At 44.4% G+C, this 14,148-nt stretch overlaps 2 protein-coding genes across 4 annotated transcripts in view; both read left to right on the top strand.

Annotated features, from left to right (window-relative positions):
- Positions 1-686, top strand: part of mbnl2 (muscleblind-like splicing regulator 2) — a 68,476-nt gene extending 67,790 nt beyond the window's left edge. Inside the window, exons 12-13 of one of the 3 annotated variants that reach the window (XM_034677389.1) lie at positions 338-386; positions 572-686. In XM_034677389.1, coding sequence (XP_034533280.1) covers positions 338-344 — 7 coding nt within the window. In that variant the 3' untranslated portion in view covers positions 345-386; positions 572-686. Of the gene's footprint in view, positions 1-337 lie in introns of all 3 variants that reach the window. The other 2 variants (XM_034677400.1, XM_034677384.1) reach the window with 2 other exon arrangements.
- Positions 641-13,435, top strand: LOC117808006 (ras-related protein Rap-2a-like). Its single transcript, XM_034677411.1, has 3 exons — positions 641-747; positions 2,022-2,342; positions 12,323-13,435. Exons 2-3 carry the CDS (start codon positions 2,029-2,031, stop codon positions 12,558-12,560), a joined length of 552 nt encoding a protein of 183 aa, XP_034533302.1. The 5' UTR covers positions 641-747; positions 2,022-2,028; the 3' UTR covers positions 12,561-13,435.
- The last annotated feature ends 713 nt before the right edge of the window (positions 13,436-14,148 follow it).

The following is a 14,148-nucleotide window of genomic DNA, read 5'->3' as shown; positions in this document are numbered from 1 at the left end:
AGAAACGCCGCCCGCACATAAATAAACAGATTACAGGCTAATGTACCCTGCAGGCTTTTAATGCTGTTGATGCTTACAGCTCTGCAAGAACAAATACACAAACATGTCATTAAAAGAAGGCCTCAGTGTTTGCAGAGTTACGACGTTCACACCACTCAGGATAGAAACGATGATAAGGTCGCAGAGTGGAGCAAACAAACTCCTTCATTTGTTGTGTTCTGTCGTTTCCTGTTACTGCAGTGGAGCATTTTTTGAACTTTGGAAAAAACTTGCATATGAGGGGTTGTTAATACCACTGTAGAGTCATAAGTGTGCTAACCTGGTTTCATATGTGAAGTAGGTAGGGCCATGCAGACAGCAGAGAGACTGGGCGGACCACAACGGGGGTGAGTGTTACACGCAGTGGTGTCAGGTGGTGGTTTTGAAGCTTCATGTGTGACTTTTCAGGTCTTATGTTTTTGTGCCTTCTCTTCAACTCAGCCACGCCCTTAATATTAAAGCATAACTCTTCACCCCCCATACAGTGTGGATGAGCAGGACAATCACTATCATGTAAATTTTTTTGTAGCAGTCTGTAAATGCGTATTCCTGCTGTGTTAATGGGCCTTTCTGAGCTTTTCGGGGACAGCCTCAAGTGGACACTCAAGGAACTGCAGTTTCTTGGCTTCTTCTATCACCACTGGCAGCTGCAGCCTCATTTCTACACCTGAGATTCCACTTTGGCAACAACTTCACTATCAAAAAAAGGTACCACACCCTAAAGCACACTCTGCCATATCCTCTATTTGACTTTTATAGGACTAGAATTAACAAAGGAAACCCTGTGCTGTGTTTGAGAAGACTTGAAACTGAAGATTGAGCCCGTAAACTCATTAGGGAAATGTCCGCAGAGGGTGATAAATTATGTAGAAGTACAGTAATCTCCTCACTTTGCAGCCGCCCCCTGCTGGCAAATAGAAAGAATGCAGCTGCATTTAATACAGAGATGCTACATCCTCAAATTCTCTCATTCTTTGTTACAAAGAAAGTCAGATTTCATTGCAGGCATTTGCTTGTTTAAGTCTTCTTTAAAACATCGATCTGTTCGGTTTTATACTTATGTTTTATCAAAGGTTTTCTTGTACAGAAAGCCGTCCATTTTTCAAAGTGTAAAACTAGCATCCCAATCATGGTTAGGTTTAGCATTTGCTGCATGTCTTCCCCATAGACTGTAAATGGATGTCCGATCGCTCGGCTTGAAGTGAGGCAGCCACAAAAACATGTCCTGTCTCTCCTCAGCTGTCCTATCAATAAAGGCAATAAATACAGAATGAAAATAGGCCAAAATCTAAAGACATTTCAAAGTCAAATCATTGATTTAATTCCGTTTACTTGTACATTTCGGGTGCATTCAAGTTTGGTCAAGAATGTCAGATTTACGGCTTCAAAACAGAACCAGCGAGTGTTTCCACATCGGTAGCAATCTTCCTCCACTTTTTAAAATAATTTCCCCCATATTAGGGCTAAGAAGGGTTGCTTTGTCCCATCCCATTTCTCTGTGGCACTAATCACCCTCCATACATTTCAGGAAACAGCAACATCCAGTGGATGCACCGACTCTAGAGGCGTGGATTCCCAGCACTGAAGCCTTCTTAGGGATAAACAGGCTCTTTGCCTTTAACTCGACTGTACCCCACTGTGCAGAGAAATGTAGTGCTAGCCTTCTGTTTTGCCGGCGCATAAAAAGATGTTTCTAATAATAGCCAATCTTATTTTTACCACACCGACGCCTTATTGCATTATGGATGCCTCTGGAATGGTGTCCCTGCAAGATAGCGTGGGAATATTTCAGTAGAGGCTGTGGCTTTGTATCTCAGGGCTCAATGCTCCAGCATCCTGTCAGTGTGCTCGCCTTTACAGCTGCAGGAGCATCTCCTTTATTGTGATCTGTGCCTGTGTCATGGCTGTAGTGTAGACAGAGTCCTGGGGATGCGTCTCCTCTATCCGCTGCTGTAGACTTTGTTCTCTGCATGCATCCACAGGAGCGCGATGCGGGAGTATAAGGTGGTGGTGCTCGGCAGCGGCGGGGTGGGGAAGTCCGCCCTGACGGTCCAGTTTGTCACCGGGACATTCATAGAGAAGTACGACCCGACCATTGAAGATTTCTACAGGAAGGAGATCGAGGTGGACTCCTCTCCCTCGGTGCTGGAGATCCTGGACACAGCCGGGACCGAGCAGTTCGCTTCAATGAGGGACCTTTACATCAGGAACGGCCAGGGCTTCATCCTGGTCTACAGTCTGGTCAACCAGCAAAGTTTTCAGGACATCAAGCCCATGAGGGACCAGATCATCAGGGTGAAACGGTGAGTCATAGTGCATTTTATTATATGAAGCTCCTTTGTTGTCTAAATGAAGCAGAAGGGGGTCATTAGTTTGGTTTTTGGCCTTTTTGGGCTCCTCTGACACCAAAAGTTGAATGCTTTGTGATAAAGACACTTCTCTTTATTAATTTATAACAAAATAAAATAAGAAATTAAACCTCTATTAATCAGGGATGGGACGATGTATCCAAATGGCATACATATCGTATCACCAGCGCCTAATATCGGTATTTCGATTAGCAAATAATGTCCTACACATCCGATTCGACTTATAACTTTCTCCTTAATGAGCTTTTATTGTGTCATACATTTATTGAGGTTATTACCAAGCGGCACTCTCCGGTCTTAAAATATGAAGCCCATGCGGAAGGGCTAAAAACTGCAGTTCCACGAGCGTCCACTAGAGGCTGGCTGCAGAAACACCAGAAACCACATACACACCCATTCAAAGAAGACGATCTTTACAGCAGAAATGAACATGTTTCAGCATTTCCAATACGGCACCACCATCACAAATACTACGTCCATTTTTCATACCCTCTATGATTATTACATCATGTGTGAGGCTGCCGGAGTTCCCCCTGGAGCCGCCTTCAGGCCCTTTAACTTTCCTAAATCACTCCTAAAACAACACGTCGAAGTGATCAACTCCAAATCAGGCCCAGGATTCCTCCAGCGCCTCCGTGAGAAGCCGCACCCCCTCATATGTTCCTCATAAGGCGCTCCATCTGCGTCTCGCTTCTCGTATATCCACCAGCTGACCTCTCGCCGTATCTCACACGTGACTTACTCTGGACAGCTTTTGATCACCGCTCAACACGTCCGCTGAGCTCGTCTCTCAAGGCTGGGAGGAAAAGTGTGATCTCTCCTTTTAGAAGTGACATCCTGCTGTTTCTGGCTGGGAGCCTCACTTCATTTGTTTAATGATCCTGATGAAGTCCAGAGTTAAAACAAGGCCTGAATAGATTATATGGAGGAGTTTGATGCCACGTCAGAACAAAAGCACATGATGTATGAATAAAGGATGCAGCTGAAGGACTCGAGTTATTAAACATGTACATAGAGGCATCATGAGGCCTGACAATGGTGGTCGCCTTATTGGAGGAGCCGGTTGAAGTGGTTCTGGCATCAGATCAGGGTGCATCCTTCTGGGAGGAGACCCCAGGACAGATCTGGCCTGGGAACAGAATCCCAGAGGAGGGGCGCCTTGTTTAGACTTCTGTGTCTGCAACCCGGTCGAGGATAGTTGGAAGAAGACGGGTGCATGGATGTGAAGGAGGCTTCTTTGGCTTTTGGAGCCATCCTCTAGTGGACACTTGGAGAACTGCAAATTTCTAACCTTCCAGTTGGTATTAAGGGCCATTAAGTCTCTCATTCCTTTAAGGGAGTTTTTAAAATCTAGGCCTTAAGAGGCGGGGCCTTAAGTTTAGAAAAATCTTCTTTTCTTCCCCCTGAGTGGAGTAAAATTAAAACAAGAGCAAAATACGTCTCAAAACTGGTAAATTGAATGCAGTCAGTGAGTTCAGAACCAAACTATGGAGCATATTCAAAGTCTTATGCTAGAATTCTCCGTGTTTAAACATCGAGATCGGATCAAAATATAGGTCAAAAGTAGAAATAGACTTCTCATGAATAAAGAAAAACCTTGTAACCTCTAACTTTGGCAAAGAAAGGAAACCACACTTGATGCATTTCTCGCTGTACAGTAACATTTAGAAAGCAGTAGCACCTTTTATTTATCCAACAGCATATTGTGTAATAACGATCCATAATTGAACCTGTGTAGTTGGTGCAGCTCTCTCACCTCCATCCCCGGAGTGAACTGAATGCTCCCGTCGCTCAGACGTCACGCCGAGCTGCAGAGCGTCACGGCTGACGCGGCACAGCAGGGGCGAGTCAGTGCACGAGGGAACTCCTTTGAAATGAGAATTAAAACCAGGATGGGTTGAAAGCCGGCTCCTCCAGACAGCCGCCACCCAACCAGCTGCCTCCACTGCAGCAGCCACAGCTGTCCTCGAGTGTACAGCTATGAATATTTCATACTGTTATTTTACACTGCCATGGGTCTGAGGCAGGGATTCTTACTGTATGTCCAAAGCTGCAACTGAGTCAAGCGCTCTTAAATCCTCACAGAAACAAAAACCCAGGAATATTTCTTTTTAAACCAGAGCAGAAACTGTTAGCTGATGAACTTGGAGTTAAAAGAGGCCAAAAATTGATGTTTTATGCACCTTTAGCATGAACATTTTCTTCTAGAAATTGAACACAGAGAAGGTCTGGATCGCTGACTTTTCATAATCCTCCCAAAATACCGCCTTGATATATTTTGTGCATGAGTGATCTGGTATCTGACGGATGCCACGCCCGTCTGCTAACCAAAACACACCTCTAACTCGCCTATTGAAACATCAAAGCTGCCTCAGGTGGGTCAAGTCCACATCAGAGCAGATTCTTGACACTCACAGTTATGGAAAGCTCAATGACCTGTACTGCAACCAGTCAGCAGGGGGAGCTCTGAAGCTTTTGGCTTCACTTGGCGTAGCTGTTGTTCTGTCCATGGTTTGGACTGCTAACCCAAATGTTAAGACACATATTTGCATAATTGGGGGCGTGGCTAAGTTGGCTGATGTAGCACAATGAAGATTTTTTGCCAGGAGGCTGAATGCCCGCCTTAACTCCACCTCTTTGTCTGTGTCCATGTTGACCAAAAGTTAGGTTGAGTCCGGATTCCATCATGGCGTCCGCTGTCATTTAGCCATCCAATAAGAACTGATCACTTTTTTCCTCCAGGCCAACAAATCCTTTGTCAAACTTAATGATGTTTAAAGATGGTGTTCAGGCTTCATTTCTTCACCCCTTGAGTCGCTCTTTCTGTGTATTATGATAAACCACAGCGTGCACGACTCATTTAATTGCCTCTCAGAGAACAGTTTATCTAAGGACAGACTTTGTTGATCCTTTAAACACTTGCAGACCTCCACTGGGTGTCCAGTTTTATATATAAAACAAGCAAAAACCCCTCTCCTGGTCTACATTAGCTGTCTCCAGGAGATCTGCCTCCCTCCGCCCAAACTTCTCGCTGAGCCAGCAGCAGCAGCAGCAGCGAGCACCACACGGAGATATAGTATGTGCCCACTCACCAGAACTTAATGGGATTGTGTTGGGTTGGAAGCCAAGAAGACATCAGGCCTCCATTAGGGAGTCATATAAACCAGAATGCTTATGCAGGACTCTCTGTGGGGGAATCATGGGAAATAATCCTATATACTTGGACTGCTCTGCGGGGTGCAGGTGCTGCGAAACCATCGGCCCCTTGCTGTGATAGTACACAAATCAGTTTCATTGTGTTGACGTACATTTATAAGCAGTGAGGGAGGCAGGAAATACACTTAGAGCGGAGTAATAATCAGACATGATGGGAAATACACTTAGAGTTAGACCAGAAGATTGATACCACTCTCATGCCTCAACTGTAAATATTTAATTGATGCTAGTTGCCACTTAGCTTAGATTAGCTTTAAGACTTCAAGCTAGCTGGTTCCTGAACATTTAATGCACAAAACCTGAAATAGTGCAGTGACAGTTTCCAGAGTAGCACCAAGGGTGGGCAACAAGACTTCAAGGTAGGGCTCATTCCACTCCCCTTTGTTTAGAACCTAGGAGCTGCTACAGCAAAAGGTGCTGTTAGTGGAGACAGGCCCTAAGACAGGAGCTTCTGTTGTGAGCATTCAGGGCATATTTAACCTCATAAAGAGGCACCTCCAAAACAAAATATATATTTCATTTGTTTTAAATGTTCTACATAGCCTTAAGAAATCTCCTATAGTGCAACTTCGTTCCTTCAATAGCTTATAGAAGAGAGAAGTATGCCTATAACGTGGTGAAAATACTCCAAACGGAGCGTAGACTTGACCTTAAAGTCACCACAGACTTTTCCTAAGTACCCTTATTCAACCCAATAAAAAGGTGAACTATCCCTTTAATTTGTTTGTCCCAGTAGAGAGGCTATTTGAGGATATCTGTACCAGACACTCTGCCATGATGCAGTTTTGTGCTTCTCGTTCCATATGTGCATAATTGATGCATGTTTAAGCTGGAACACGCTGTCTCTGACATACTTTCCCCTCCGCAGACCCTCCGTGGACCGAGGTGCCTCTCAGACAAACAAAATAAAGCTTGTATTTGTTGCTATCTTTGAAAACAACATCTGGATGTAGCCCTCCTCACAATCTAATAATCTCCTGGCTCGCATGTAAAGGTTTGTGGTTGTGTTTGCCCGAGAGGAGGAAGACGGTTCAAAGCAGCAGAGCTGTGTTTTCACGCTGCACTGATGCTGTGTCTAATAGCAGGAGGTGAGCATCACGCCTGGCTGAGTGGGAGACCAAAACTACGTATCCCAGGGGGCACTTTGGTGCAGGCACAAAGCAACTTCCTGACCTCAGGCTTTTAGTGTTCGCCATCAGGAAGGAGAGATACGTTAAAGCGGCCGGCTCGGTTTAAAATGTGAGTTAAGAAGAGACAGTGAAGTGCTCATTGTTGGTGTTGGGACTGCACTCAGCTTCGTTCGACATCATCTGATTGTTTGCAGCTTTCTAAAGACGAATCTGTGCCTAGATTTGAGACATGCTGGGATTCAAATGGTCCCCCTTGGTGCAGATTTTCCGTAACCTAAGGTTCTGAGAAGTCGCCCTCAAGTCTGTGCAGAATTAACCTAGCTTTCTAAGTAGTTGAAAGTTCATTCCTTGAAATAAAACCTTTAAAATGAACCTTTATCCTCAGAAGACGTTGAAAATCTAGACATTAAAGGGACCTTGTGAAGTCTTTGACCACTAGAGACACTAGTGAGCAACACATTTTATGATTCAGGCTTTTGTTTGTGTCTCATGTTTGCAAGGAAGAAAGTACTTGAGCATAAGTGGGATAAATGAAACATCAGCAGGATGGAGAAGACAATGAAGTTTTCCCACGGTTCCACCCTGATACTCATTAAAGTCCTCCCCTTGAAACAAACAAACAAATAAATAAACTTAAAGCCCACTCTCTTTATTTACTGCACAGAACAACAGAAGCAATAAAGACTAATGAGGACTTGTCTTGTAGCTCCCACACTGCCTATACTGTCAGTGTATCTGCATTATAAAGACACCAGGCTCAAACATTAGAGATGGACATTAAGCTTGGGGTTTGAACATAACAAACACTCCAAAGACTCGTCCCCATCTGCAGTGCAGGCCTCGTCTTCGTCTGTTTATCACAGGAATGTTTGCGGTTATGTTGTTTTGTATTCTTTGTGTTCTCAGGAACATTAGTGACAGCCTTGTTCTCCAGCAGACTCGCCCTTTGGGGGTTAAAAAGTGTAGGCGCTGTATGATCTGTTATGTTTATGTCCACCTCTCCAGCAGATCCGTGCATTAGCCGTTAGCCCGGCTGTCACAGCGCTCAGCCGCTCAGTCTGCTAATTAAGAGCAGATGAGGAGAGCAAAGAGGCGGCTGCACAGTCGGAGATGCATGACTGATCTTTTGTATTTAGCATGTGTTTGTTGGTGCTGTGGGGCTCGTGAACATGCCGGAGTGAAATCACTGCAGCTATTTAGCACAGCAGGTAGCTTTAATAAGGCTGTAGCACCTCTAGGCAAAGTGGAAAATGTTCGTCCCTCTTCTTTTTTTTTGTGAGTTATAAATTCAGATTCTCTGGGCGTGTGTGTGTGGGAGGGTTTGTGTTTCCCAACAGTTGGAATAACACCCTGCAGGGGCAGATGGCAGTGTGTGCTGCAAAGGTCAAATGTGTATCAGCACAACATATTCAAGATGCATTAATGAGGATGCAGCTTCTCTACCTGTGGCTCTCACAAATGGACGTATTGATAATGGCTTCAAAAAGTGGAGCTCAGCACTTTGAAGAGTTTTTACAAATCAATTCAGACTTTAACGTCTGTGATACACAGCGTATGATTTCATAAGCTGTCCACCACCTGCTGTTTTCTGTTCCATAAATCCAACACCACTCCTCTCCCACTGACTTCTCAAAACAAAAAGCTGCATATTCATACAGCTGGTAGTGTCAGCCAAGCAGCCCAAACACTTTCCAACTGTGCTGATAATTCCCGTAAAGCACGGTGCCAGCTCTCAGGCTGGACGAGGAATAAGATAGCAGTGTTTGTTGTTTTCTCCTGCTTTAAATTCAGAGAGTATGTGGAGTAAAAACACTCCAGGCGGAAGATAAACATTGGTAACCCAAGTATAAAAGCCACAATGATCAGGAGGAAGTGCTTTATTAGGCTTGTGGGACTCACAGTTATACGAGTAGCAGCACTGCAGGAAAATATACTCTGAAATAAAGACCCACCCTTCATATTTCTCATGATAGGGGATTGTTTGCATAGTGCAGTTAAAGCTGCAGTGAAGAACAGGCTGAAAACAAGACACTGCATCAAACATAGACGATGAAGATGGCAAAAAGGTGCAGCCACGCCCCTAAATATGCCGAATTACGCCAAACTTCTAACTTTTATACCTTCAAAATTCATGAGTATTAAAAATGCATCCTCCTTACGATGTTCACGAATAAATAAATTAGCTGTACACATATTTATTCATGCTGTAAAAATAAGTCATTTAGATCAGTAAAACCCATACTTAGGTGCATTGTGATATGGCGACCTCTAGTGGTCATTTTAGCGTGAAAACAGCCACAGGAAGTTGTTAAAACAGACTAATCATGCCTGTTTGGGTGGGTAGTGGAGGTTAATGGATGAAATAATGACAGGACTTTCAAACCGGGGAACCAGCGATAGATTCACAGGCGGCCACGGTTCACTGATGTGTGATGGAAGAAGGTGGCCTGGTGGAACACAACAAGTCAAGGTGCTGACATGGTCTCCAAGTTCTCCAGATCTTAATCCAATCATGCAACCAAGTCCTCCTCAAACTTCCAGGACTTAAAGGATCTGCTGCTCACCTCGTCTGCCTGCTGTTTGATGCTGGAAAGGTAGCACACCTCAGATCTCTCTGAGTAGTTTTGTTGAAACAGATTGCTTAGAGCGATAACAATCAACCACAGCAGTGAAGTTCTACATGTTAAAGCTTCACTAAGCTGTTTGTTTGTCACTCAGGTGATCCTCACCGTTTAAACACCTGTCATTCATTTACTCATTCATCCCTCGCTCCTAAAACGGTTTCATACTCCAGTGATTAACCCCGAACGCTGACTGACATTTACTTCAGTAAAGCATGTCATTAGCCACGGGGTAGTTCGGCGTCCTGCTGCGTTGTTCAGTTTCAGTTTCTCCTCATTTGGCAAGGAGGAGGAGGAGAAGGGGGGGTGGTAGTTTGATGCGATCTCCACACCCATCGCACCCCCACCCTGGAGAAACTGGCTCTCCCCCCGTCTTTGTAGTTATATATAGAGTTTCTCCTGCGAGCCTGTCAGATTGTGTTTGTCTGCACGGTGCTCTCCGTGTTCACACTTCACACCCTCTGGACTCTCCAAACACACACAGGCCAATGCAAGATGCTTGTCCTGCTGAGGTCAGCTGCTATGTGTGTATGTGTGTGTGTGTGTGTGTGTGTTGAGCAGTGCAGTGGCTGCAGGAGGAAATGTCAAGCTGTGGGGGAAGTCTTTGGCATTTCAAGTGAGTTTCCTCCACTTGACAGCAGAAATATATCTGGAATTTCTCCCGTCTTTTTCCCTCTCCTCCTGAAGCTTGTACGATCTCTGCAGGTCTGCCAGGTGTTCAAGAGTCCTCCATCACTTCCTCAAACACTCCTCCGCCCTCCTCCTGCACGTCTGCCAGCTCTTTTCCACGCCTCAGCTCTTCTCCAGGCCGAGCAGCGCTGCAGCAGGCCACCAATTTGTAGATAAGAGCCTATTTCTCAATAGCACCAGCAGATCAATAAGCCGGGCTGGGGATGCACTTAGGGATGACTGATGGTGGAGGCCATTACACGTTCTGTACCATTACCTGTTGTGAGAATATATACGCTCTGTAATTGACGTTCTGTAGTTATTTAATCAGAGAAAACATGAGGGCTTCTCACCAAGATGAAATATATAACACCTGAACAAAATCTGCAGTGTGAGAACATGTTCTTGAGACTTTGTGAAAAGCAACTCATGGTCCAAAGTCCCACTCATTAGTGTAAATGTACCACCTTAACACTCTAAAGCTCAACTACCTGGATGTAAACAAACACAGGTGATGATGTCGTCTAGTTGCGCGAACTCCAGCTGCTACAACTACTACTATCTGTCTCCCCACTATCATCTCTCTCTCTCTTCATCTCCCTCTATCCCTCTCTCCAACAACGTCTCAGCAGATGTGTGTCTAACATGAGTCTGGTCCTGCTGGAGGTTTCTGCCTGTTAAAGGAAGTTTGTCCTTGCCACTGTAACTTGCTAAATGCTGCAAAGTGCTCTGCTCATGGTGGATTAAGATGAGATCAGACTGAGTCCTGTCTGTAAAATGGGACTGGATCTAATCCTGTTTTGATGTTGGGTCTTTGTTGATAATAGAACATGTTTTGTAACAGTCTTCAGATAATGTTTGTTGTGATTTGGCGTTTTATAAATAAATATTGACTGATAATATTTTGACTGTTAGGAATTCAGTCCCTTCAGAGTGTCCCTAGTTGACATCACACGGCCCAGAAAGCTCCAGAGGATGATCTTTGATCTCCAAAATGAACAATTCATCAAATACATAAAACGAAAATGTATCTTCTGAGATTCTCAGATTGAAAAATAGAAAATGTCGACATCCAAAACTGTTTTCCACCAGATATCCATGTGGTTAGTGCTCACTGGGTTGCAAGAATGACAGACCTTTAACCATTAACAACCAAAGTAGCTCTTTGCTTGCATTAGTGCATCACTGAGTGTTTACTAACCCCAAGCTTCTTAGCTCCACCCTTTCATCCACATAACGTCACTACTAGCTCCAAAAACAGGATGTCAGTGATTAAAAACGGCAAACATGAGGGCTCAAAAGCATGTGTTGGAAACCAGTGCAAACATCTATAGTCTTTGAATTAATCCAGAAATGCACCAAAGCTGAACAAACAGTGAACTAAACAAAAAAGAGAAGACACTCAGAGCCAGATTTAGTCATCATGAGTAGTCATGTGAAGCACATCTGCAGGGAATGTCCTTAAACTGCATCACATGTTCCTCAAAGTGGATTTGTGGACCCTGACGAATGGTTCCGCTTTATTCCCAGCTTTTATTTTGGAGGATTAGAGTGAAATGATCCTTTAAATGTATCAAATTGAATGTTTGAATACTTCTTCTCGCTGTTAAAGTCTTCATCTCAGGTGAAGTTTCAAACACAGGAGCTAAAGCTAAGAAGGAAATAGTAATTTCTGCTGCTCATGTCCCCCCATGCAAGAGCAGCACATTAGCTTCATTCAATTATTCAATAACCTATACCATTACTCTCCTCAGCCTGGTTTCCTTGTATTGATGGCTCAGAGGGAGGAGGACTGAAGGATCATGAGCCGCACGCTGGAGAAGAAAGCTTTTGATCCGTTAAGACGTGATGGAAACGACGCAAAGTGGAGGGCTAACGATTTTAAACAAAAATGTGGAGCCATTAAACGACGGGCCGCACGCCACACAAACATAATGTATCCAGGAGTAAGCAGCGAGGAAAAGAGGTGATGACTGTTTTCTCATGGAGCCGCCCTCTGACATTAGACACCCGCGGAGAGACGGAGGCCTCCTGGGAAGCTGTGGTTCCCTCCTCTTTTGGTCCCATTGTGCATTGTTTTAAACTCTTATTGTTGTAGCCTCTAACAAATACAGTATGTAGGCCAACAATGCACGCACACACATGCTGTCGCTGAATTAATTCTCCCTCTTCCTCCCTTAGGAAGTTCCTAGAGTATCAAACAAACACACACAACAGGAGGAGAGGAGGGTTGGATATTCACACGTGCAGCATCTGATATTCCTTCCTTGTCTTCCAGGTATCAGCAGGTGCCGGTGGTGCTGGTGGGGAACAAGGTGGATCTGGAGGACGAGCGGGAGGTGTCCCCGAGCGAGGGCCAAGCGCTGGCCGAGGATTGGGGCTGCCCCTTCATGGAGACGTCGGCCAAAAGCAAGACGATGGTGGACGAGCTGTTTGCTGAGATCGTGCGGCAGATGGACTTCTGCCCCCTGCCGGACCGGAGGGAGGCGTGCTGCCCCGCCTGCAGCGTGCAGTAGCAGTCGGTGCTTATATCAAGGAGGGTGGTGTTTGAAAGGGAGGGGAGTTTAATTCTAGTTAGATAGACTGAAGATGGAAAGAGGAAAATCCACTCTGAGACTATTTCTACCTTAATTTGTAGGAAGCAGAGATAAGAGGATTTTTCAGCACTGGGGTTTTTCCTTAAGAGAAAAAAAAAAACAACACTCCCAATTTCATCACCAACTTCTGGACTAACAGGAGCAAATTGTTCAGGTTTCCCAAAGGCAGCACGGTGCCAAACCCATCTTTAAAAGCCATCAACAAAGAGGATCATAGTGCTAAATGCATTTGGGAAACCAGCCATAGATCCGAGCAGGGATGGCAGAGTGCTGAACAGTCTTATCGGTCCTGTTTTAGGTCTTCTGTTTGTCTCTTTGCACTTTTAGGACTCGTGCAAGACCAATCACGTAGTATCAGAATGGATGTCAGGTAACACCACTGTGAAGGAGTCAAACCAGGAGTGAACGTCGCAGCAGGCCCGCCTAACTACGAATGAATGAAAAAGATGTACGAATGTTTCAAAAAGGAAACCGCACCTTTGGGGAAATTCATCCAAGAAAATCCCAAATGATGACAAAACTGTGGACGCAGCGTGCATGAAGTCGTACCGTCACACCGACATGGAGTACAATCAGTGTCACCCAAAGAGACAACGAATCAATCAGTCGTTAAAAAAACGTACGTGCGGACACTCGTCTTTACACTTTACAGATGATTCAAATGCCTTGTTACATTGTATGACGTGAACATCAGTCTCAGTGTGTAGTTCATTTATCTTAAATCACACCAGATATGTTAGTGGTGCAACGTCAGAATCACTTATTTTCAACAAAAATAAATCTTTATGCACAAATGTGTCGTGTTTTTATTCATGTGGGATCATTGTGTTCATTCATAAGATAATCTATTACAGTCTATATTTATAGAGTTTACTGTTCTGTTGATGCAGTGTCAAAAACAGTGAAATGGGTTTCAATATCTGATGATTTAATTCTATGTGCAAGAAAGTGTCATGTTTGAATCTTTCTGCTTCAGGTCTTTATGAAAACACCCTCTCAGTTCTGTGATTTAGCAGTAATCTGGCTCCATCTCATCCTGCGTCGAGATGATTTATGATGTTTTGGTTCTGCGGCTTTAGTTTCCTGGCCCAAAGTCCTGCCACTCCCGCTGCTGCTGCTGCCACTGCCATTAGTGCCAACACTTACTCCTGGTTCTGGTCCTGAAGAATGCAACAAGCATTTGTCAAATTCAGAGAGCCATTAGAGTCCATTAGGGGATGAAATTGGGGACATGTGAGACTTTTGAGCCAAGATACTAACTTTGGATCACTTCCAATCAACATAAGAGGACAGTCTTTCAACGCCTTGGAGACAGAGACCGAGGTAGTTTAGAAACACATTTGTAGAGTGGTGCCATCATTATCTATGGAGCCACTGAAGACCCAGAAAGTACATTCTTTTACACAGCGCATGCACATGATGTGAAAAATATAAATATCTCATGCACTCAAGCTGTCATCTTATGTGCACAATGATAAGATGATTATTTTACATTTTGTACACTAGG

The sequence above is a fragment of the Notolabrus celidotus genome, chromosome 24 (assembly GCF_009762535.1).
Source record: "Notolabrus celidotus isolate fNotCel1 chromosome 24, fNotCel1.pri, whole genome shotgun sequence".
NCBI classification, from domain to species: domain Eukaryota; kingdom Metazoa; phylum Chordata; class Actinopteri; order Labriformes; family Labridae; genus Notolabrus; species Notolabrus celidotus.
Note: the sequence above shows the minus strand (reverse complement) of the source record. Positions and strands in the feature narration are given on the sequence as shown.

Bases quoted from the DNA above. Each gene is read 5' to 3' on its own strand.
- LOC117808006 (XM_034677411.1), top strand. From the start codon at position 2,029: ATGCGGGAGTATAAGGTGGTGGTGCTCGGCAGCGGCGGGGTGGGGAAG. The intron at 2,343-12,322 runs GTGAGTCATAGT...CTTGTCTTCCAG, and splicing joins CAGATCATCAGGGTGAAACG to GTATCAGCAGGTGCCGGTGG.